Source organism: Poecilia reticulata, chromosome 5, assembly GCF_904066995.2.
Source record: "Poecilia reticulata chromosome 5, P_reticulata-male-v2, whole genome shotgun sequence".
Taxonomy (NCBI): Eukaryota; Metazoa; Chordata; class Actinopteri; order Cyprinodontiformes; family Poeciliidae; genus Poecilia; species Poecilia reticulata.
The window spans coordinates 11,662,868-11,685,187 of NC_088834.1; the positions used below are offsets into that span (position 1 = coordinate 11,662,868).

At 36.6% G+C, this 22,320-nt stretch overlaps 1 protein-coding gene across 3 annotated transcripts in view; it reads left to right on the forward strand.

The window, feature by feature from the left end:
* Positions 1–22,320, forward strand: part of atg7 (ATG7 autophagy related 7 homolog (S. cerevisiae)) — a 71,540-nt gene that overhangs the window by 10,769 nt on the left and 38,451 nt on the right. For all 3 annotated transcript variants that reach the window (XM_017304973.2, XM_017304972.2, XM_008408544.3), the window contains exons 9-16: positions 1,039–1,160; positions 2,041–2,131; positions 2,905–3,049; positions 3,969–4,127; positions 8,821–9,015; positions 10,962–11,207; positions 12,847–12,962; positions 17,373–17,448. In XM_017304973.2, coding sequence (XP_017160462.1) covers positions 1,039–1,160; positions 2,041–2,131; positions 2,905–3,049; positions 3,969–4,127; positions 8,821–9,015; positions 10,962–11,207; positions 12,847–12,962; positions 17,373–17,448 — 1,150 coding nt within the window. The remainder of the gene's footprint in view (positions 1–1,038; positions 1,161–2,040; positions 2,132–2,904; positions 3,050–3,968; positions 4,128–8,820; positions 9,016–10,961; positions 11,208–12,846; positions 12,963–17,372; positions 17,449–22,320) is intronic.

Sequence of the window (22,320 nt, forward strand, 5' to 3'; positions counted from 1 at the left end):
CCTCTACTGTAGCGTCTATTCTATGCGCCTTATAAAGCGGGACGCCTTATATATGAAAAAAGTTTTAAAATAGGCCATTCATTGAAGGTGCGCCTTATAATCCGGTGCGCCTTAATTAAAGTGCGGAAAATACGGTACTTTAAAAGGTTGATGGGTTTTTCACAGCACTATAAAACTTGTTTTTAAAATGGATGCAAATATATCATAAAAAGTAGTACCTAAATTACATTTAAATGTAACATAAATATCCTGGTCATTTAAAATTTAGATTTCACAAATATACCTTGTAGTTAAGGTCATTTACTGTAGCAGCACTTCAACCAAAATAATACTGTTAGCATGATGATTTATTAAATACAACGTAAAGTAAAAATAAATGTAAAAATGCCATCTGTACTTTGTCTTTAAAGTCTGTACTTTGAAGGATAATTCAAATATAAAACAGATATATAACCTTATCTTGTTTTAGACACTACATTGACACCAAGCAAATCTTTCCTAAAGAGGGATAGTAATATTAAATCTAACACACTTACTGAGCCTTTTGCTATGTTCCAAAATCACATGAGAATATCTTTAACAAACCTGCAGATTTGTCCAGATCAGTAAAATAAGATTCTTTGGAAACTTCTGAGTTGTGATTTACTGTTGCTTGACTTAGTTTTTTTTTTAGCAGTAAAGCTTTTGTTTGAAAAATATTTTTATTTCTTCAAGCAGGAATTTCCATCGAGGTTAGCCTCATCAGGTAAACACCTAGTTGTAGTTTCCAAGCAGTCGGAGGGAGTCATTATTTTATCAAAACATTCCGGTGCATGACTACACTGTCAAACAAAAACTGTGATTAATTGTTAAGAAGTAGCCGCGATGTCTCTACTATTTGCCTGTTTGCTTTTTACTCAGCAATCCAAAACATTTTGGACTACTTCATAAAAAGCAGTGCAGTGTCTGTGTTGGTTTTGCACCAATAGTGAGAGAGGCAATAAGAGTTAACTTTTCTTTACCTCTTTAATGAATGAGTGATGTTCTTGTGTGTGTCAGGGGCTCTAAACTGGACGTGGTGGAAGTGCTGTGTTTCAGAGACCGAACTCTGCAGGGAAACCGCTCCATCCAGCACAGTGTCCTCTTCCAAGTCAAGCTACCTGAGCTTCCCAATAACTCAGGTAATGCTGATGTATTTGCCCACCTCTATTTGTCTTCTCACATGTCTTTGCACCTGTTTTTCTTTTTTTTTTTACGCATAACTCTGTCCGTGCCAAGTGTGAACTTATCTCTTTGCTGCTGATGCAGTCCAAGTTTTGGTTCTCATTCCTCTGAGAGACTACTCATTTCAATCTAATCTCACAAAGTGTTTCTGTTATCCTTTTGTCTGCTGAATTAGGAGTGAAAACAATTTAAATGGTAATGGCAGCATTGGAAGAGGAGTTGCTCTGTGATCTGGAAAAGGTTTATGTTAGGTTTCAACGAGGCGTCTTTGTTTTCCTCACCCTTTCCTGTCAGCACTTCACAGCTTTTAATTAACTGTGAATGTGCTCAAGCAACCAAAATAAATCTTACTGTTCTGAGTACATCAGCATATTTGGTGGCGTTTTGAAAAGATAAACCAATCTACCTTGTTCTGATTTTTAAATATGCATGAGAATAGGCGTTGCTGTCATAAATCATGAAATAAAGAATAAAAAAGTCACTTACATTGCTGTAATTACATTCAAGAAAGCTGACTGAAGATAAAGATTAAGTAATTTCACTGCTTCCCATTTCAATTAATCTATTTGCTTATTTTACACTACAGCACATAGCACCATAGCAACCATTGCAGTAAATAAGGAGTAATGTTGCACTAAGTATGATGAAGGGGGGTGAAGAGACCAACAAATTACCACATCATTACCTTTTAGTGTCCAACAGTTTAATAGGATAAATCAGTCTTCAATGTTAAATGCCCTAAAATGAATTTTAATGCATAATTTTCATTGATTATGAAAATTGATTGCAATATTTGGCTGAGTTTGTTTGTAAAAGTTTTGCTTGTTATTATCTTAGTGTGTCTTAAAAGTGTTGGATGGGAGAAGAATCCAAAGGGAGCAATGGGACCACGGATGGTCAACCTGAGTGAATGCATGGATCCTAAAAGGTAAAACCTTTGGAAAACTGGTACTGTCTATCGCTACTGACAATGCACCAAAATCCTTTCAACACCCTCTGCATATAATTTTTTTTTGGCCAAATGTACAAAGAGCTGAGAACAAAGTTATCTTAATGCGTGTCTTTGTGCCTCATTTTCATGATGAAACATCTGAAGAGCAATAAAGTATATTTATATTCTATTCTGATCAAATCAAGCTCACAATCAGCTAAACATGGTTTATATTACTGGTGATTGTATCAAATTAAACAAAAAATGTCAGTTTTAATGACTGCTGTTTAAAAGACAATCTTCTTCCTGACATCCACTCTTCAGTACTATTATTATGACCCTCTGAAAATGTGATTCATAGTCAGAATCCAGCTTCTGACTTCGTTCCTCTGTAATCTTGAGGAAAGGCCTCCAGTTCATTAATATTTTTGAGTTAGGTGCTATTACCATCTTTTCCCGTAACGATGGACTGAACCCACATATTATGTTTTTAAACATATGCTTGTATGAATATATTTTTTCTCTGGGGTTGAAATATTTTGGGTCTCTTGTAGTGATTTAAAGTAGGATATAGTGTTTAATGTGCATAAAATGCTTATGATATTGATTCTGTTCGACTTTTCAAAGTGTTCCTCTGTGATTGGTTCATTGCAAACACCTGAATGATTTTTAATTTTGCAAATAAAGCTAATTCACAGTGGGAAGTTGAATAATTTTAGGTGTAATCAGAAACTGAAGACATTTGATTTTTTTCAACCTGCTTCCTGCAGACTTGCAGAGTCATCAGTGGACCTGAACCTTAAACTAATGAGATGGAGGCTGGTTCCTTCTCTGGACTTGGACAAAGTGGTCAACACAAAGTGTCTCCTTCTTGGTGCTGGGACTCTGGGCTGCAATGTTGCCCGGACCCTCATGGTAAGACAGAAGGATGAAAGATTGATTGATCATTTGGCAAAAATAAAATAATCCAAATGAACATAGAGTGCACGCTCTACTTCTTTCTGTAACTCTGACACAAATAGAAACACATGCTTACACTCCTTAGTCCCCATTTATTTGCTTAAACATACAGTGAACACAACCTTTTTGCATGGTCTCCTTTTACCAAGGACTAGTTTGGAATAATAATGCAACATTCTGTTGTAAGACACGAACAAGCATTGATGAAGGACTTGAGTGGCGTATATTTAATTTTCTCTTTTTATTCCCACCTGACCCCCACCTCACATGCAGCTAATTCATTATTTGAACCGAGCACAATCTGAACAGAACGTAATTATATTATTTACGCCACTAAATAATATAATTATAATTGTACAATAATTTATATTAAATCATTGAACACCGGAAGTGATTTGTCTCTTGCTGGTGATACACATCCAATTTGTATTTAAAAAAATTCAGAATGAAAACAAATTACAGATTGCAGCACTTCCAAATTCAAATAATTTCACATCAGAGGTTGAAAGTACACATGGCTAAAAACAGCAACCTTTCTGTACTCCATCTAGCCTTGCTGCTATTTGCTGAAAGTTTTGTTCTCTCTTGCTGAATGAACCAGAGACATTTCTCAACGTGTGATAGAAAGTTCCCTTTAAATAGCTTCTTCTTATGACTTCACTTTAAACACGTTACTGATATTGACAGTAGTTAACTCTGAGTCTTCTCCTCTTTGTTGTCAACACAAACAGAGCTTGGCATGGTGCAAAAAAGTTGGCAAAATTCAGTTTTAATGTGGAAATGATCTGCACTTCTTACGTTCACAGAAGCCTGACAGGAAGTCCTGTTTTCTGATGTATTAAAGGATGAACTGTGTGTCTCTGTCCTTCTCTAGGGCTGGGGAGTCCGACACATCACGTTTGTTGACAACGCCAAGATCTCGTACTCCAATCCGGTTCGACAGCCACTGTATGAGTTCGAAGACTGCCTCGGAGGAGGGAAATCAAAAGCTACAGCAGCTGTTGACCGTCTTACTAAAATCTTTCCGGGTGTGGTGAGTCAAACAGTAAAGATTCATGTCTGGGTTATAACCAGGGGTGAAAGTAGTTTTAAATTCTTGGGGGTACTATGACAAAAAAAAAAAAAAAAAAAAAAAAAAAAAAATATATATATATATATATATATATATATATATATATATATATATATAAGCTTGGTAGCTCTTGAATTACTGCAAAAATAAAGCTGTATTTCCTCCTTCAGCCCATTGGCTGCAATGTTGACACCTTGAGATGCCATAAGACCTAAATTCTGAACATTATGGCATGGAGTGCATCCCAGTTTTCCGTGTCTGGCATGTAACCATTCAATTTAGCTTTTAAACTGGTTATTTTGATCCTGTGTCCAGACAGAGCGATAATCAGTAGGCCAGCATCATGACCTGTTTGTTCTGAAGATCCCGCAGCTTCCACTTCTCTTCCTAACATGGCACCTCCTCACCCTGACTCTCATACTGACAGGAGGAACCACAGAGCTCTGTTAGGTTAAAGCTCATCTTCTGAAGTTGGGATATTTTTCCTCCAACAGGTTCCAGAGGAATCACGTCCAACCAGATGTTGGACTGGATTTTATTTCAATGTCATTTGTGAATGTTAGCTCCTCATTTTCAACAGTGGAGCTATAAAGGTTGAAAAAGGTTATTATTTTGGAGAAAGTCTCATCAACATCAATATTTCCACTAAATAAAAGGCAAAAAACAAAATAGTTTGATAAAGGAAAAGCCTCTCAGACTCTGAGCCCGATGGCACCAAACTATTTTTTATATAAGACAATTAATTTAATTTTACACAATTATCGCGGTAGAATCCATTTGTTTGTTAAATACTTAATGAAACATATTTACCGTGTTTGATGTTTGTTGTAAATGACGTATACTCACAAAGAACGAGGTAATTAGTCCAGGTTTGTCGTTTATTGAACGTTCAGAAACTACAGCGGCTGTAATGCGCCACAGTAAAGGTAAACAAAGGTAAAGCAACCTGAACAGGTGATCAACTCTAAACCACTCGCACCTTTTTACTTTCCGTCTCTCTCTGTCACACCCGTTGCCATGGCAACCTCCCGCCCTCCACAAGCCGACCAGAGATTACGTTAAAAACATAACATTTAGTCCGTTACGATATTAGGTTTTCAGGCTTGATATTTATTTTGCTATCATTAATAAGCCTCTCACGAACACAGTGGTGGTTGATTAGTTAATTTTAAACTCCTGCTCTGCTGGTTATTTTGGTAATGGAACCGAAACGCACAGAATTGCGCAACACCTTGTAGAAACAATAATCACTGAGATTATTATTGTTGTTGGATTGTTTATTTGAACACGTTTTGTTGATTTTTGTTGTTGTTCTTTAATAAAATTATTAACGTTTTGATAAGGAGTCGGAGGAGGACGTGCTGCTCTCAGCCTCCTGGCGGCGTTCAGTTTGTCACCTAATGTCGAGATCGACTCAAAACCTTCCGCGATCGACGTTTTGCAGCCCTGCTCTAGTAAAGCACGAACAGTTCAGAGACCATATGAAATGGGAAAAAAGTTATTTATTAACTGATTAAGTCTGTTTTAGATTGTTCTTGAAAAACTAATCAGTCACGGCTAATTACTGATTTTTTACCGCAGACAGCCGCTCCCTTCTCTTACAGGTACTGTGTACCCCCGCTAAATCTTTTAGGGGTATGCAGTACCCTGCCGTACCCCCTTACTTTCACCCGTGGTTATAACCTACTATACAAGGTCAGAGTTTGTAAAATCTTTAAACAAATGGAAATATTTGTCATCTCGTAATTTTAGCAATTATGAGTCTTTTTTTTTAGCCTCGTTCTACAAAAGACTCTGTTACGTAGAGCAAATTATTGGATAGTGTAGTAATTTAAATTTCTCCCTTGTTGAATGGTCATATCTAAAGTGTCCAAAATGAGGAGAAAATGAGAAGCCGTTTTATCTGCATATTAATGGACCGGTTTCATTACTTTAGTAATTAATGACTGGCTCCACTGAGGGAGAGATTTTGGTTGGATTAGCAAATGAAAAGGCAGCCAATAACTCAAAGACTGGCTCAGATTGGGTGCGATAGAGCTCACTCATTATTAAGCCTTTTGGAATTGCATGGACCGTATGCATATTTATCATTTTTAATTATCTCTGTACACCTGTGTACATTTTACAAGTTTTGCTGATTGTAAACTGTGTTCCTAATGAGGCGGCTAATGCCCCATTGTCTGTTATTATGTAATATATATTATCTGGCCTCAGAAATGTTCTTGTGTGTTCTTCTGACACATGGCTGAAATAATTTAATGCATACAAGCCATAAACAATTACCTAACATTAACTGTGTTTTTTCTGATATTAGATACTCTGATTATTAAGCAAAACTCTGAAAATCTGTTTAGATAAGAATATTGTCATTCTCTTAATTTTGTGAATTCAGACTCAATTTTTTTAAGTAAAATCATCTTTGAGTTTTTAATCTTCCCAAATTTGAATGTCTCATCATCCGTCTACAGACTGAAATTACGCTGAACTCTGGCCTGCACCTCATCACGACTGTGCGATTGTTTTCGCCGGTAATGAGATACAGTGATCTGAGATAATAATGTCACCTGTGATGTGCTTTCTAAAATGCACACGCAAGCAGGTGTCGTCTCATCATGTTTATTTCCAAGCCTCTGTCTCCGTCCTTTTTTTAATTTTCTTTCTTTTCTCTACTTCTGGGAAAAAGAATAGGAAGCAAAGAACTCTGCCTGTTTGCAGGCACAGCAGCTGAATCCATGTGTTCCCTTTTTATTAAGGGTTTCTTCTTTCCTTTTCTTTTTTTTTCATCGGGTTGTTTTTCTACAAGTACGGGAGCATCAGGTGCTGAATGCACAGAACTCCAGTAATTGAAGTGAGAAAATCTGGATCAGAAAAGGTCTTGGTGTCGAAGGGAGCAGCAGGTTTTATATTTGACTGTGCTGAAAAAATTTTGGGCTAGCTGGTGGAGTTGCCAGTATTTAGTGTTTTGGTTGATGGAGAAATCCTGTAATATTGAGTCATCATAAAGTCTTTGCGATAAGTGTTTTCCACACTGAAATTTCATTTTCTCTCTTGGTGATATTTATTGGGGTTATTGGAATGTGATTACTATCTGTACAGTGTGAACTCGCCACCCGACTGCTTAGCAACACTTACGTCAAAGTTAAATGTAAATGTAGCACTTTGTTAGCAGCTCCCACTCTTGAAGTATGCTTAGAGAAGCCTGGAAAATCTACTGATTCAGTAAAAGCTGCTCTTCTTATTAAAATATCTCACCTCATCCTTGCCCTTTTCTGTTTTTCATTTGAAATTACTCTTGACATTTCCAATTCTTTCATGGTGACGAATCCAGACGTAGTAATTCAGTGTTTGGAATGAACAAGCAGCGACTTGGCTTTTCTCTCTGGGATTTTATTTCCAATTTTGTTTAGAGATTATGTCAGTGTTGAAATGTTTTAGGTGTTTATTTCAATAAATCACAAATATAGAATAAACAATTAGAAGCGTTGCTCCTGGTTGCAGCAACACAGTGGATTGCCTATCGTCGTGTCTAAAATAACAAAAATATGTGGAATAAAATGCAGTTAAATAACAATAAATGGTTTTATTAATATTTTAGTGTGACTTAGGTTTTTTGTCATAATAATTCTTACTTTAGAAATATGTAGACTGTTTGATAAACCATGTAATCAAAATCTAAAACAGTTTCCTGTGTCCTTGCGGTTGTCAAAAATATAGCTTTGTGTGTAAGAAAAAGAAAACATTTTTCAGCAATCAAAAAAGAATAAGTGGGGCTAAATTGACCAACTTTGTTTGACTTTTGGTAGGAGCTTCTTTTAACTTTTTGTTTCAATCAAACTATAAAAAAGCCAAAGCCTCAGAAGACGTCTGAAAAACAGACTCAGGGAGAATTGCAATAAAAGGGTTCACTGGGGGCTGAAAGTACAGCAGTAGGTGGTACTATTGAAGCTTTATGGAGTGCTCTAATTTACCAAACTACTCGCACTGACTTTTCCACATGAAAAAATTAACTCTAAAAGGTAGCTGTTGAGTGAAGCACTTTTGCCCTCAGTTATTATTGCCCATCATTCCTACAGTTCTTGGTTTTTCTTTTTACAATTGCAGTCAGATGTTTACATTCAGTCATATTTGGTGTCAATGTCATTTGGGCTTACAGTGATTTAGTTGAGATGCTTTTGTCCCCAGGTGGATTGATTATACAACATAAAACTACATTGACGATGAAAAAGAATTAGATACATGTTTGAAGGTTTCGGGTTCGGATAAGAATCCTTTTCTTGGTCAGTTGAATTATAAACCTGAGTTCGCTGTGGATGGTGATGCTGGCGTTCTCAAGTTTATGAGAAACTTGAACCTCTGTGGTTCCTGGATTGTTCCTAAACCCCCTGATGGTGGCAGTTTGAGTCTCCTTCCTCATTCAACTTTTATGCTATTGTAATTTGGAACAAACTTCCAACACGCAGACATGCTATAAGTTGTCTTCACTTCAGCTTGTATGTCCAAACCTAACAAGGCCACTAATTATTATTTCACTGCTCATTTCCACAGACCAGTCACTCTCTAATGTTGGCTACCACGTACTTGGCCTCTGTTTATATACGCAGTCATTTCATCCAAGGCTTAATAAGGTTGCCTCTGCTTTCATTTCCTCTTTCAGAGCGCCGAGGGCTACAATATGAGCATCCCAATGCCTGGCCACCCAGTGAATTTCTCTCAGGCTACGCTTTCCCAGGCCCAGAAAGATGTGGTGCAGCTAGAGAAGCTCATTTCAGAACACGATGTGGTGTTTTTGCTCATGGACACAAGGGAGAGCCGCTGGCTGCCCACTGTGATAGCTGCCAGCAAGAGAAAGGTAAGAAAGGAACAGTACAGCATGTGAAATGAACTCACACCAGTGACTTCGGGTTGAAGTTCAAGAGCAATTAAAGTTCAGTTTTATTTTACATACGCACAATGACTGACATAATGACGCGCAACGTCAAAGTGGACACCTGCAGTGGAGCACACTGAGCAAATTATCATAATGCTTTGTGAGGCTTTTTGGCCACTTTTAACTCATTAGTGCATATTGTACATTTGATGGGCGGCTCTCTTCCACCACCATTGTCACAGGAAACAGCTGTTTACGGCACAAAGGTCTGACGAAGGGTTTTCCATATTAGACAGTATAGAAAGCCTTTCACTATAAGAATTTACACTGGCTTTATGTCAGCAATGGCTCTTAAAATGTAAAACACCACTTGTTGTGAACATGTTATGAAAATTACATGTGAAAGTCTATGTGAATTACCTTGGATTGACAATAAACCTATTCTAATTTGCGCGAAATGCAATGTTGTAATTTCCTGTTTTGGTTGCAGCATTTCTAGAATTATGTTACGCAGCAACTAATCAGGGTTTATGACCATTACTTGCAGTATATAGATAGAGATCTTAGAAGAACAAAGGAAATCGTTGCTGTGACAGTCATTATTCTGCTTTTACTTAACACTGAAGTGCGACTCTTACTATTTATTTTCCTTATATTTTTCTATTATAAATCAGTTATTTTGAGCATAAAGCCAGGAACTTGTGTTGCTCCTCCTATTTTGCTGCACAGTGAAGTGTTTACTTTGCTGATTAGTTTTTTTTAATGGATGGCTCAGCTCAGCAGTCACTGGGTCTTTTGTGAGATGAGGCTGCTTTTTTTAAAATCAGCTCTTGTTATTAGAGATGGTGCACATTATGAAGCATTGCTTATGTTAACTAAGTTAACTAATATGCTACTTTCCTGTGGTGTTGGTGTTTTAGATGACACTAAAAACCAGATCATTGTAGACAAAATTGGAGAGCAGAGACACAGAAAGCATTTATACAATGATAAATTCATGAAGTTAACAGACTGAGAGAAGTAAACTAATGAGGTGAAAAGAGTCCTGAGTCACTGATTCCATGCACACCACCATACTTTTATTAATTTTGGTATTATTTGGAAGTAAGCAAAGTTGTAGAGTTGACAGAGCTGTATCTTTTTACACAATTGATCTTTTTTTCTTTCTTTTTTCTTACTGCGTAGCTTCGGCCAAGACATTATGAACTGTCATAACACAGGAGTGAAAACAGAAGGACATTTAAAATGTGAAGGCTGCAGATTGGTGGGCAGTCACAGTAGAAATAAAGAATGTCCTCTGTCAGCTGCATTGCTCTGATGAATAAAGGATCTGATTTTCGTCACGCACCACAGGTGCAGTAACCTGCAATTTCTGCAGGTTACTGCAGAAATTGGAAATTTTTCCTAATATTGAATAAATATCTTAGAAACAGTATCTCAAAATGGTACAATAGCAAAGACCATGTCATTCATTGCTTTATGTTGACTCTGTTTGGCTGCCCTTATCACTCCTCCTAGGAATCATCTGTTGGTGATCTACCAAGTCATCAGATGTTTTTTGTTTTTTTTATTATGCCTGTACAGAACTTGATTGTGCTTGTTTGTCCTCGGAACATTCAACCAAGTACATGCATCTTCAAATCAAATGAGGCACTGAATTTTCACACAGGCCAGAAATTGGATGTCATCAATAACTTTTTTTTTTTTTTACCAACTTGGACAATATATAAATCAAAGAAAATGTAACACCACAACTAATCCTTTTTTCAAATGCTTCCCTGACATTCACAAGGTTTTCAATAAATAAGAAACAAGCTTCTTTTAATCTATTTTTTCAAATTTTAATGCACAATATTTGTGTAAAATGTTCTTGTATTCAATGAAAAAAAGACATCTTAATAACCATGTCATCATCTTTCTCTCCTCAGCTCGTGGTGAATGCTGCTTTAGGCTTCGACACGTTCGTTGTAATGCGACATGGTCTAAAGAAACCTCCCATCAGTCAAAGTGTTTCCACGGCTACAGACTCCTCTACTTCCTGTTCCTCTGCTTCCTCATCATCTTCCACTCCGGCCGGAGCTGCGCCCGGTGTCCCAGGATCCTCTCTGTTCTCCAACATCCCAGGGCACAAGTTGGGCTGCTACTTCTGCAATGATGTTGTCGCTCCAGGAGACGTGAGAAAAGCTCTTAACATCCATACAACCACCTCATAAAACACACATTCTGCAGCAGTGCACATTGTGTCTTGGAAAACTGGTCACACCTCTTGAATCTTTTCACATGTTGTCATGTAATAACCACAAACTTCAATGTATTTAGTTAGAGTTTTATGCGATAGACCAACACAACCAAAATGGCATATAGGCCAAACAGTATTGCTGATATTGTTTGGTCTACATGCTTCATCCTGAATATGCAAACACCATCACTGCAGCATGAACTGGCGGTGGTTTTCTTGGACCACCACCAGGAGAGGTGGTCAGGTTTTATAGGAAGATGACATAATTCCAGGGAAAATCCAGAAAAAAGCCTTTTAGAAGCTGCATAAAGCTTAAAACTTGGATGGAGGTTCGTCTTCCAGCAGGACATTAACCCTAAACAAACAACCAGAGCTCTGGTGAAATGATTTAGATCAAAGTGTATTTATGCGTTATAAGTAACACAATTGCAATCGTTCTGATAACTCTGTATTCCAGCAGCAACATACTTAGGAGAATTATTTAGAATTATTTAGTCTTACAACTCTCTATTATAAATCTGCTGGGGACAGAAAAGACAGATTGAATATTTTTAAACCAAACTGATCCAGTCCAATAACTAGTTTCAGTGCGGATTATTTTTTGCAGTTTCTACATAAGAGTTTCTTTTTGCCCATCTAATTGTTTCCGCTTGCTTTAAAGAAAAATCACACATTTATTCCTAACATTTTGGCATAATGTGGACCTAACTCAGCCTATACACTTCAGAAAAATCTTACTTTTTCCATCCCCCACATCCTGCTTTTGTCCTCTGACAGCCTTTGTTTTCACCCTTTTGTCTTTTTTTTTACCCTCCCTCATTACCTTTTAATGTGAGTATTGTTTGAGCTGCGTTCATCAGCTATGAAAGGCCAAAGCCATTTTCTATAAACCTGCTTTATTCTGCCTCGACTTCTACAAATACCACCCCCAGTCACAGATTATAGTAATATTATCATCAGAATTAGAGCCAACGGGCTGCTTTCACTGAAATTTACATGTAGAATAGTTTCAGTTTGGGGGAATGAATAGGGAAAAATGTCAATAATGTATTGCTGATACAAGTCGCTTTGTTTTGTAGACTTCTGGCTGTTGTTACAAATATCTCATTACAGTGACACCGATCAGCCTTCATAAGGAAATGAGACAAGCCTCTGGACTCTAACAAGTTTTCCTTTCCATCTGTTGCTGATCAACAGCATTTATAGTACAATTACTATTTGATAAAGTGCAATTTTTGCAGACACTAATGGCTCATCTTTCCGTCTATTGACTGGATAGATGGCCCTGCAGTCAATGAGAGGGACAAGCTAATGGTGCCGTTTATAAAAACATGGTTGCATCAATAAAAGCCTACTGAGATGGAAGTGCAACAGCGCCTGCCAATGCGTCTCAACAGCTTGTGATCATGAATTTGCCCTCAGTACTTTCAGACATCAGCGTCATGCAAAGGAGATTTTCTTCTACTTAAAAGCCATTTGCGCTGGTGCTGTTATTCTTTACTTTCACTGAATGTGTCAGGCTTTATTTAAAATGATTGAGTTAGTGTTTTCCGTCCTCTGTTTTTTGTGAATAGTCGACCAGGGATCGGACCTTGGATCAGCAGTGCACCGTCAGCAGACCAGGCCTTGCCATGATCGCTGGAGCTTTGGCTGTGGAGCTGATGGTGTCCATCCTACAACACAGTGAAGGGTACGTGTCCCCAACATTATCCTAAGTGACTTGGTCACTTGATTCTCTAATGTAAATATTTTTGTTAAAAAATTACCTTAGTATCAGCCGGTTTCGCAAAACAGATCAGTAAATTCTAGAATTTAAATTATTTCAAGATTATCTCCATTTAGTTAATCATGCATATGACCTTATATGTGTTTTCTGAACTAAAAAAACAACAACATATCAAATCATAATAGTGTTGGTTTATGGGTAGAAAAAAATGGTTAATTCAGTTAAAGCGCTTTACACTATGCCACATTCACTTAGTTGCACTTTATAATGTGCACACAATTACACACTGATACACAGATTGGTATGTGACTTGGCATTAAGTCTTTTTCTTAGGGGCAGATCAACAAGTGACAGGGAGAAACTAAACTCCAGTCCAAAATCTTCTGATTGCAAAACGTCAACTCTCCCCACTGAGCTGCAGTCGCCCCATGGCAGTGCTCATTTTTAATGCTTTGATTAAACAAAAAAATTCTCAGAATTTGACTTGCTGTTCGTGGTTAGAGCCAATCAGCTTTGTGTGTTTCAGGTTCTCGTGCCCTCGTTTGCATAAATCAGAAATAAATCTGTTGCGGTTCAGATTTATACTTCAAAGAAGAATAAACATCGGCTCATAATGTTCATCAGGTTACATTTATTTTTGAGTTATTTGATTTTGTTTAAGGCTTTGTGTAAATATCTCTCAATATACTTATGGTTTTTATCTTATATCAAAGTCTGCCCTGCTGTAAACATAAATACAGTGATGGAGCGAAACAGTTTATGCTGCAGCTTTGTGATACAGAAAATCTACAGCATCCAAAGCTTCTCCTCAGTAAGCCATTAAACCTGCTTTGTAGTGCAGGTCCCTGATGTCCTGATATTCTGTCATCAAGCAGCCAATCACCCTCTCACTGAGCTGTCCTTTGGGAAGCTCCCAGATGGCTACTCTTGTTTTTATTCATGAAGCAAATCAATAATTTCACTTGAGGGTTTTCATCCCATTCTTCCCATTTGAGGGATGCATTTTTCTTCAAATAGTTCAAATAGTTCTCACTAAACACCATGATAAAGAGAAATAAGAATCCATACTTTTGCTTCTAATATCCTTTACATCTGAATGTGAAGTGAATGATGCACTTTTGAAGGAATTGTACAGATTACTGCCTGAGGAAGCAGCCCTTAGCACCAGCAGCTGTTTGATTTTGAAGTGAACTTTGATGACGTTGTCTTATTGATGGAGGAGCGCTTCAGCTGATGTTTTACTGTGCTGCAGGCATTTGTGTCACTACTGTTTTAGATTTTCCCCCCCCCTTTTGACACCAAGGTTCAGTGAACTCTTAAGTTCTCTTTAAGATCTGTGGTTGCTCGATATTTTCTGCACCTAGTTCATCCTTTTTGCACAACGTTGAAGGAGATGTTTTCCTGCCTATCGAGTGTGTAGTCATGTGCACCGGTGTGTCTCTATAAAAGAATAGAGTTGTGCAAGTGTGTGTTTGTACTAAAGAGGCCACTTGCCGGGCCTGATGGGATGGCTATTTTATCTTAGAGTGTTTTGAAATACAGTATGCTGTTACGCAGCTGTTCTTTCCTTCTAGAATGAAAAGCTTCCAGAGCAAAGACCAGAATGAGTTTTCTTGTGCTGCCTTTGCTGTTAGGGGTATCTTGCTTCAGTCTTTCCAATAAGATCTACTTCTTTTAAGTTGGCACTCAATGCATGTTCTTTTTGTTGCGTTTTAACCCGCTCAAATTGTGCTTTTATCCCCAGAAGTCCACAATAGCGCATATTTATTTCTCAGTTCCGAGACGCACATAATTGGCACTTAGGTATTCAAGCAGTTTGACAGACACTGACTTTGTAAAACCACTGTCAACTCAGTGTGAAATGTGAAATGTTGATAATTGTTGTTCGCATGAAGAAAAGTTTTTTTTCAAACTGGTTAGGTTTACTCGTAGTCATGGAGCTCATACAAAAGCTCAAGTGTTCCTTCTGTCTGCATTTGAGATCTGAAAGCACAAATAAGCTCAGTGTCTTTTTGTACTCATGCCAAGTTTGAATTATGTGTTGCTTTCTATTTGGAATACATCTCAGAAGTGCAAAAAGCTACCATGGAAAAGCATGTTGGGCTGAAAGAGGAACACCCATATAGTTAAAACCAGATGTTTACATACATTGACTGAAAAGGAACATAACCTTACTTTCAGAGTTTTTTTCCTGCATTTTTCAAAGTTTACTTACAGTTTAGATAGTAGATTTTCCTTTTAGTCCACACAATGCTCTTTTTTATGATCCCTTCTATTTTGTGAAGTACACCAGTCCCTATCAAAGCAAAAAAAAAAAAAAACCAACAACAACAAAAAACCCCACAAAATGAACTTGCCATCCCATACTTCACAGCTTCTTCTCTGTGGGTGTGGCTTGGTTCTTCTCCAATCAACCCGGCCAGATTTGTATATATCTGGAGATACTGAGTGGTTTTCAGAACCCCCTTTGGGGTGGTACAAGCCAAACTCTGGGTATTGCTCACAAGTCGAACTGATTGTCAGCAGATAGCATTGTTGATTTACTTCAACAGCAGCATCTCAACCACCACTTTAGATCTGCAACTAGACCATAAGTGTTGGTTTTTATCAGTTGTGGAAAGATGCATACATAATCAACTGGACACGGAACGCATTCACGACACGCAGACGCTTCCCCATTTTCTCCACGTTGTTCCTGCCTACGTTCACTCCCACTTAGTGAGGAACACAACGCCAATGGAAACACACCCACCTGATATTAACCGGCTAGAGACTTGACAATGAAGAAGGGGCTCTGAGATGATGTCCTTAGGCTTGTAAGCTTCAAGCACTTCAAGTTTACTTTCATCAAAATATAAGAACATGTCTCTGAAAAAGTATCTCTTTTTACTGCAGGGCATTTCAAAACGGTAATCAAGCTTTCTTTATATGTTGCTTTTTGAGTAAAAGCTTCTTCCTTGCTGAGTGGGCTTCCAGTGTGGGTTTTTTGTCACTTTGCAGACTGACACTCTTTTAAAGGCTTCTGACAGCATCTTGACAATCTGTTTTGCTTTTGTTCTGGATTTTGATTTGCACATCTTGAAATTGCACCTAAAGATCAACCAGACTTGTGGAGGTTCACAGTTCTCTTGATTTTTCGCTGATTTCTCATGTCACACAAGGAAGCTGTGTGTTTGTGGTGTTGTCTTAAGATACAGCCATGAGTGGGCCTCCATTTAATTAAAATTTTGTGAATTAACCAATCAAATGCTTAATGGCGTCATCATCTGAGACTTACCAAATTTTTAAAAAGTTAACTTAGCGTATGTGAATTTCTGATTTTGATTAAAATAAATAAAACCTGGCATTTAGCAAAAATTTGTTAGTCCTATTTTATGTTGACAGTGATATTTTTATACACTCTATGTAAACATTTATCCTTGTTAAATGGCGTTTTAACTAAAACTCTGGGGTGCGTGTTTTAATGTTTTTATCTTTTTTAACCTTTTTCTTTTTCTTTAAAAAAAATCTGTCTTTCTGTTTATTCACCGTCACATGCTGTTTTTATTTTAATTATGTAAAGCACTTTGAAATGCCTTGCTGCTGAAATGTGCTATACAAATAAAATTTGATTGATTGATTGATTGATTTGGTTTCAATTGTGTGTGTGCAGTTTTTTTAATTCATGTTCTGATGGATTGTTCAAAATCTGATATTTCAGACAAAAACTAATATTTATATCCCTTTCTGATGGCTGGGAGCAGTAGGGGGCCCACTGCATTGCGACAAGGTCATTGGGGCAACATGATAAAAAAAACAAAAAAAACACAACAAACAGCAGTGATGGATTATATAGTGCACCCTGCTTGCAGCTTATAGCTCATCTTCATGGACGATTGACACACAGAAGTTTGCTTTGCTTTTTCAAAAGTTCAATTTTATTTAGAGGTTTGTAAATATGAAAACAAAAATGTTTGGTCACTGGATATGACTTTCTTTGTAAAAAAAAAACAACAAAAAAACAAAAAACAGAACTCTGAAAGTAGTTGTTTGAAAATTGTCTCAAAGATCTGTCACAAATATTACTGGTTTTTCATTTATTTCTTTGAAATTCCCTCACTTATTGTATTGCCTTACTTTTGGACTGTCATTTAAATATTTGAAGTTGAATTTGAAGGGATTAAACTCACAATTTAGGCAATGGTTTTTTTGAATTCAACAATGCATTCAGGATGCTTCTATATTTTCATAATTTTCTTTCATAGCCATTGGATTTTCTGAGCTCAATGATTGTCTGTTATTCAGAGTTTATTGTGTGTTTTTAAGCTTTATTTCAGGGAATGTTTAAGATTTATGAAAACACATAAACTTACTGAGGGTATTTTCTATTTTTAGGGGCTACGCAGTGGCCAGCAGCAGTGACGACAGAATGAACGAGCCTCCCACGTCTCTCGGTCTTGTGCCTCATCAGGTTAGAGACACACAAACCCACTCACACTCATCCACTTTATCACTAGGAAGAGAGCTCTGCTTTGAACAGGATGGATACATGTACAAAATCCTTGATTAGACAGGATGTAAAAGAGGAATAACGTAATAAAATAATCTTTTACTTGTCCCTGTGTGGGTAAATCTAGCAGCAAAGTGACATGCAAATGGAAACAACAAAGATGCACAGAAATAATGGCAACAATAGTTCAAATAAAATGGAGAACGTACAGTAAGATCCAAAATACAAGAAAATGTCACAGTTTTAAATAAGCTGCAGATGCAGAATTTAAGAAATGCTGGAAATGTATTAAGATACTGTAAAAACTGAGTAAACCAAGAGCGACCCGAATTAATTATTTGAACAAGTTTGCTGAAGAAGACAAGAACGCGCATCATGAACTTACATCCCTGAACAACGTCGGCTGAAAACTGTAGCAATAACCTTTTTCACTCATTCTAAGCGTCAATGTTTTTCATTTTGTTTCTTTTAATTATATATGTAAATTGTTCTTTGGCAATGCAATAAAATTTTGCAGATTTCTGAATATGTACACAGGGCCAACATTTAATGCAGCTCAAATGCAAATATACACCCACATTATTATTTAGTTCAATGCTATTTACATGCTGTGTTTAGCTGTGAATAAGATTCTGACATATTTCTAACTGGACATTTGACTCTTCTTGGAAGAACCATTAAAGCTCATTTAAAAACAACAAGAAGAAAACAAATTCATGAAAATGTAAACAAATCACTAACAGCCTAAAATTAATTTGACATTTTAAGGCCATGATGAGTGTCTATAAACTCCACACTACAAGTGTAGTTTAACAATAATGAGACAAACTTTCTGTTCTTGATTATAAAATCTGTGAAGTTGTGCAACATATTTCAAAGTCATATTAACTGGTTTATGACTTTGAAATACAGGGTCAAACAGCTGAATATAGCAGCTGTTCAAATGCATCATCAAAGGGCCAAAATTAACATGAAAAATGCACACCTGATATGTATGTGTATAGATGTTGTTGAAGAAGCCAAAAATACTCAATAAAAAAATTAACAAACTTCATTTTAGAAATAATTTATATGTATGAATTTTTGACCTGTATGAGTGATATACATATATCAGTGCATTTAAAATAAGAAGTAATTATCTTGTTACGTTTTCAAATGAAAAAGGTTTAATCTGCACTGAATAAAGTGAGAGACTGAAACTTGCTCTGTTCAGTTGAAACAGCATATTTCCCTTAACATAACATCTTAATTAAAGCAGCATGTTTCAATGCGGCACTCATTAGCACACTCACATTTGTCGACCCTCATTATATTTTAACATCTTTCGTTCCCCACAATGGACACAACTTTATGTTGGGTCATTTCAATGGTTAGTTAAAATGTTACAAATAGAAAGATCAAACACGACTCGAGATTGTTAATGAGCCGACTCCTCGTGATTCAAAGCCACCTTGATTAAGACATGGAAGCCCATTTACTGACAGTGAAAAAGATTTTACTATGATGTACATCTAAAGCTACTTAGGCTTTGCACCGCGGGGAACAGACCCTTTTCTCACTCTGATCCCCAACTCTGAAACCTTCAGACATTCACAAAATTTACTTTCTCTACTTTCAAATCACAACTGAAAGCTCATCTGTTTCCATTAGGCTTTTTTTTGTAATCTCTTTGTTTTGTTTTCTTTTTTTTCTATAAAATTGTTTTTCAGTATATTCATGAATAGATTTTTTTTTGTCTTGTAACGTGTCCTTTTGTGTCCTGAAAGGTGCAAAAAAAACCCACAAAAAAACATAATTTTTATTATCATTACTTGTTTTTAATGAAAATCTTAAGTATCTGTCAATGTGCCAAATTAAAGTTACATCATGGTTAAAAATTTACTAAATCGAAATAAAACTTGATAAAATATACTATTTCCTATACCCAGTCCTTTTACTGTGATCCTTTTCATGCATATGTTTATTCATGAGATTATTTACTAAAAAAGCAAACAAATCACAAAAAACACCTCTTATAAATGCCTCTTATAAATACCTTTTTTTATTAATCAAATGTTGAATTCTGGCAGTATTTTTGTAGTTCTCACTCTACAATTGAAAATTGTGCTGAGACTGTGATTCAGTATTTTATGTAACTGTACTGTAAAATAAGCCCAAACCACCAAATTTGAAGAAATGAGTCTTTGTGCTCAGGTCCTCAATTTTTTTTCAAAAATGTCACAGAACTCATTTTGTCTTGTCTCGTGTTTTATTTTATTTGTAATTTTTTTTTAAATGTGCAATGTTATAAGTCTGAATGATACAGTTCTTTTAGGAGAGAAAAGCCTTTCCAACGGCAGCCTTGCTATATTGGCAATAATTGAACATCACCATTTACAATCACTAAAGAGCGCGAGTAAGGATTTAATGTACATCACCTGAATTTAAAAGAGGTCCTGCAGGCTGGGGTTTATCTGAACACAGTTTGTCCTTCAAATGGTTTGCCATTGTGTCCCCAAGTCTGAGCCAGGAGAAGATTTTGAAGTAAAAACTAAACTTGGTTTGTATTATTGTCAAGTCTTTGCTTCAACCTTGGCTCTAATACCAACATTTTTCCCTCTTTCTAGCACTAGAGTGTTGATATTGATTTAGTTTCATACATACTGATGACTGTTGAGGTGGCGCTATTAATGAACGAGATTGAAGATCAAGGGAAGGACATTTAGAGTGACTGTGCTTGTCAGACAGAATATACACACACATGCTCTTATTTCCCTCCGGTCTGTTCAGATATGCTATAAACTTGGTGGCTTTTATTTTGTGTTTCCAGTGTTAAAACTCAACGCGAGTTTAATTTTAAATGCACAATATTTTATATTGGCGCTTATCAGATAGTTTTTATTTCAGATTTAGTCTTAAAAACAACACATAGTTAAACAAAACAAGCTAATAGCTCTCTTATTAATTAGAAGGAGCTTGAAAATTGGCTGAAATCATAATTAAATACTCAATACTGAGCCACTAGATAAGGAGATTGGATGATTTGGTGCCATCCAAACTATGTTCTTGGCTAACTGAGTGCTGCGTCTCACCACCTCCATTTGTATCACCATCATTATTCATCATCCTGGGAATATCAATCCCTGCCATTTGCTTTGACACCTTTGCTGCTCAGGGTTTTTCTGCCAAATAACCCAAAGGAAAGTGGCTTGCAAATGCGACTGTCTGTGTGTGTGAAGATAGAGATGATTATTATCAAAAAGAAGAGGTGCCAAAAATAATATGCCTGGGAGCATTGCTGAGTAATCCTTGAGTATTAGAATATGTATTAAGCCTGACAAACGGTGAATATTCAGACTGAGGCCACTTATTCTTTTTGTCTGTGGTGCCACAGTGACAGCTTGTGGCGGTTTTAGAAATTAAACGCTGTTTATATCTCAAATACTTTTAGTTCAGTTTTCCTTTTGCAGCTTATCATTTTTTGCCACAGGTAGTTTGGAGCTTATTTAGGTACCAAGTAACTTTTTAGCAACTGCGACTTCCTTTCAAATTGAGTTTTTCATCATGAATATTGCTTCCCATGCGTGGTTTGCTAAAGGTCATATTGATAGGCGAGAAAGCTGTTAGGAAATGGGCTTAAAAACAGACGGAGCCCCAATAAATGTGTCGTTTGTAACGTATGAGGAAAGTAACATCCGAGTTTTGTGCTGTTTTGTTCAATCAGAACTTCATATCTACTGGAAATGTAATTTTTGAATCACGATACCTGTCCAGTAACTGCTACTCCACAATATTTAAATCACACAGACAGGCAAAAATAATTTAACTGAAAATAAGTTTAAAGAAAACGGATTAAATCTGATTGGAGCTGAGAAAGCCATTCTCAGTATTAAGAAAATGAATTACCTGCAAGCTAACGCTTAGTTAGCTGGGAGAGTTGAATCTCTCCCAGCTGATGTACAGAACTGATTAAAAATGTAGTTTAACTCTCAATGTCTGTCAATCCCACACTAGTAATTGAGGTTTATTGCTAATGAATGTTTTTGTCTAGTTTCCTTAATTGAATAATTTTTATATTGATTAAAAGATAGAAATCCAAATTCTTCTTTAAATTTATGTTTTATGAACTATGTAAATAAGGCATTTATGTCCCCAACTACCTTAGTCATTATAGCATCTTGCAAAATTATTCATACCTTTTGAGCTTTTTTGCATAATATAAAGATATAACCTCAAACTTCAAGGGATTATTGTGATTCTATGTGATAAACCAAGGCAAAGTAGGGTATTTTGTGAAGAAGAAGGTTTTTAAGTAAGACACGTTTAACATCTTACAGTACAGTCCAGTGCAAGAAATGACCCTAAAAGTAATCTGATTAGTGAATGTCTCCAGTTTAGTCTCCGGCTGTTCTGTGAAGATCTCAGATTATTTGTTGGAGAATAAGCAGCATAGTGAAGAACGAGGAACGCATCACTCTAGCCAGAGATGAAACTGAACGTAGGGTCAGCTTCTAAAATTTTAAAAGCTCTGAGCATGTCAAGGAACATTTTTAATACATTATGCATAAGTGGAAAGAGTTCAAATTCAAACTTATAACTTATAAGCATGCTGAAGCCTGCTTTACCAAAACATTCCTACTGCTTGAACCTTTTTAGACAGATTATAGCAGAGTAGCCAGGTGTCTGTACTCCACCTTCCCTCATGCAGTGGATGTGTGTCCAGTATCTGTGGAGGCTCTGCAGGTTTACATATTTTAATTCCCACCCACCCATTACTCTGACTCACTTGTCTGCTCACCCTTTCATCATTTATGGACTTGTTTGCTCTGCGAACTCGCCTCTTACATTAATACT